The 2,976-nt window shown below is 41.6% G+C and overlaps 1 protein-coding gene across 1 annotated transcript in view; it reads left to right on the forward strand.

The window, feature by feature from the left end:
* Rnf168 (ring finger protein 168) overlaps positions 1 to 2,976 on the forward strand; it is a 26,484-nt gene that overhangs the window by 5,740 nt on the left and 17,768 nt on the right. The window contains exon 3 of the mRNA XM_055625067.1: positions 765 to 841. Within this exon, the coding sequence (XP_055481042.1) occupies positions 765 to 841 (77 nt within the window). The remainder of the gene's footprint in view (positions 1 to 764; positions 842 to 2,976) is intronic.

The raw sequence follows: 2,976 nt of genomic DNA on the forward strand, positions 1-2,976 counted from the left end.
AGTTAGGTGCTTGTGAGCCACCATGTGGTACTGGGAATCTAATCCAGGTCCTTTGCAAGAGCAGCCATCTCTCCTCTCCCATCCCCCTCTCTGCATGTCTTGATACCATGACCCATCTCTGCATGTTTGTCTTTGTGTCCAAATTTGTCCCATAATTACAAGGTTACTAGTCATAATTAACAAGATTCACCCCAATGACCATAGTTTAATTACCTCTAAAATGGCCCTTTTGCCAAATAAGATCCTATCTTGAAGCACTGGAGTTTAGACTCGAAACACAGTTCAACACAATATCTAATGTTTCCCTTCAGAAAAACTACAAAACATTAGAGAAATGGAGAAGACGAAGACTCAGCTGGGCATGGTGGTTTGTGGGTCATGCTTCTGATTACAGCATAGTAATATGCGGCAGGAATATCATAAGTCGGAGGCTTGACTTTGTCTCAGTTTTTAAAATTAATTTATTTTCTTCCTTAATCTCTTAAATTATACTATTATAAGTTATATTATTAGGGTTTTTTGTTTGTTTGTTTTGTTTTTAAGTGTTCTGTTGGTGGGTTTTTATGGCCCAGGGCCTGGTGCATGCTAGATATGAGCTCTGCTATTGAACCACATCCCTAGCTCTGCCTTTTATAGTTATTTTAATGGAGGGCTCTTTCGTTCTTTCTTTCGTTCATTCATGCATTCGTTAAGTTTACCTGGGAGGCCAAAGCTAAGTCATAAAGTTGTGAGTTGTCCTAATTATTTTTTTCCATGTGAAACAGTTGATGACTACCAGCCAGTTCGTCTGCTAAGCGAGCCTGGGGAGTTAAGACGAGAATACGAAGAAGAGATAAGCAAGGTGGGTAGGAAATAGTTTAGGTTTTTTTTTTTTTTTTTTTTTTGTGAAAATACCTTTGTTATACTTTTAGTCTCAGATTTATACATAGTACTTGTTTATATAACTATCATAAACTGAAATGTTAGTAATTTTAATGTACTTTATATCTGCCACTCCTCCTCCCTCATTAAAAAGTTTTTGGTTGTTTTAAGACATGGTCTCACAGAGATCCTGCCTCTGTCTCTCAAGTGCTGGGATTAAAAGTATGTGCCACCTAAACCCACCTAGCGGTCCCATTTTCATTTATTTTTTTATTATGTGTATGGGTGTTTGGCCTGCATGTATGTCTGTACCTCACTTGTGTGTTTAGTGTCCTTAGAGACCAGAAGAGGACATAGGATTTTCTAGAACTGTAATTACAGTTCTATGTGGGTGCTGGGAATCAAATGAGGTCCTCTGGAAGAGCAGCCAGTGCACTTAACCAGTGAGCTATCTTTCTGGCACAAGGTCGCTTTTTAAATAGGCAACAGTAACAGCAATACTAAAGTAGCTTCTATTACTTATCATTAGTGAGGGATGCTTTTTGTTTTTAGATAGAGTCTTGCTTGTAGCAGTGGCTGTCTTAGTATTTATATGTAGATAGTGATTCCTAAGCATTTAAGGATAAAAACTTACTTGATTTTACCTTAAATGGGTGGTAAAGAAATGGTAAATTAGTAGGATGTGGTGCTGCACGCCTGTAATCCCCAACATTTTGGGAGGCAGAGGCAGGTGGATCTCTGTGAATTTGAAGCTAACCTGGTCTACAGAGTGAGTTCCAGGACAGCTAGGGCTGTTACACAGAGAAACATTGTCTTTTTTTTCAAAGATTTTATTTATTCTTGTGTATATGAGTGCTCTATCTGCCTGTGTAAAGTTAAGGGTATAGATGGTTGTGAGCCACCATATGGTTGCTGGGAATTGAACTCAGGACCTCTGGAAGAGCAGACAGTGCTCTTAACCTCTGAGCCATCCCTCCAGCCGGAGAAACCCTGTCTTGAAAAAACAAAACAAAACAAACAAATAAAAGAATTAGTGGTAGATTGTGGGTTTAGTGAGGAAAGTGTATGCATGACTAGAAACGCACAGTAGGAGAAGGTTCAGCTTACAGTGAAGTAGGTGAGCTCCACTTGTGTGGTACTGGGAGGGCATATATTTCTGAGACAGGATCTTGTTCTGTATCCCTCCTGTTTTCACACACAAACACCCAAGCTGGGGAGTGGTGGGGAGTGGTGGTGCACGCCTTTAATCCCAGCAGGGGCAGGTGGATCTCTGTGAGTTCAAGGCCAGCCAGGGCTAGAGAAAGCCTGTCTGAAAAACCAAAACAAACAAATACCAGGCATGTCTTCAATCCCAGCACTCTGGAGGCAGAGGTAGGAGGATCTCTGTGAGTTCCTGTCACTGTGTATAGCCTAGCTAGGCTGCCCTTAAACTGGTGATCCGCTTCCTGTGAGCCTCCTCAGTGCTGGGATTCTAGATGAATAGCTACATTTGAACTAGTGTTGGTTTGTAGAGGAAGTACAGCAGAGGAGGAGGAGGAACCTGACCAGGGTTGAAGCTCCTCATGGTCCAGTATAAGGGAGGGGGGTTGCTGAGTTGTGATCATAGTTGACTTTTCCTCCACCAAGAAAATAACTGATTCCTGTGTCCTGGAAGTTCCTTTAGGAGTTTGAAGTTAGGGACTTTATGACTAATTGAGAAACAAGACTCAACAGGCCAAGTGCTGGAAATAAAGTACATCAGTTCACATTAGTACTTTGGGGAGCACTTCCCTGAATCTCAAGTAGGGGCTGTTCTGTCTGGTGGTGTCACAGCTAAATTTGAAATTGGGCTGTGTGCTTAGCTCAGCACCAGCATACCACAGAGGAGCACAGGCAGCTGTACATGACATCACAAAAGGATTGTTTGTTTGCTTGTTTATTTGTGTTGTTTTTTTGCCCCAGGAGGGGGGAAAAAAAAAGAAAAGAGACAATTTCAGAAGCAGACAAGCCCTAATGTGGTAATAGCTTTGTAACAAAATAAGGCTGATCTAGCAAATAAAGGGCTGTTGACTTCCAGGAAACATAGTCCTGAAAGATCCCCGGAGGGTATCTTCCGTCAGAGAGACCCCCTCCCAA

Source organism: Psammomys obesus, unplaced genomic scaffold (assembly GCF_907164565.1).
Source record: "Psammomys obesus unplaced genomic scaffold, mPsaObe1.curated_primary_1811, whole genome shotgun sequence".
In the NCBI taxonomy this organism is placed as follows: Eukaryota; Metazoa; Chordata; class Mammalia; order Rodentia; family Muridae; genus Psammomys; species Psammomys obesus.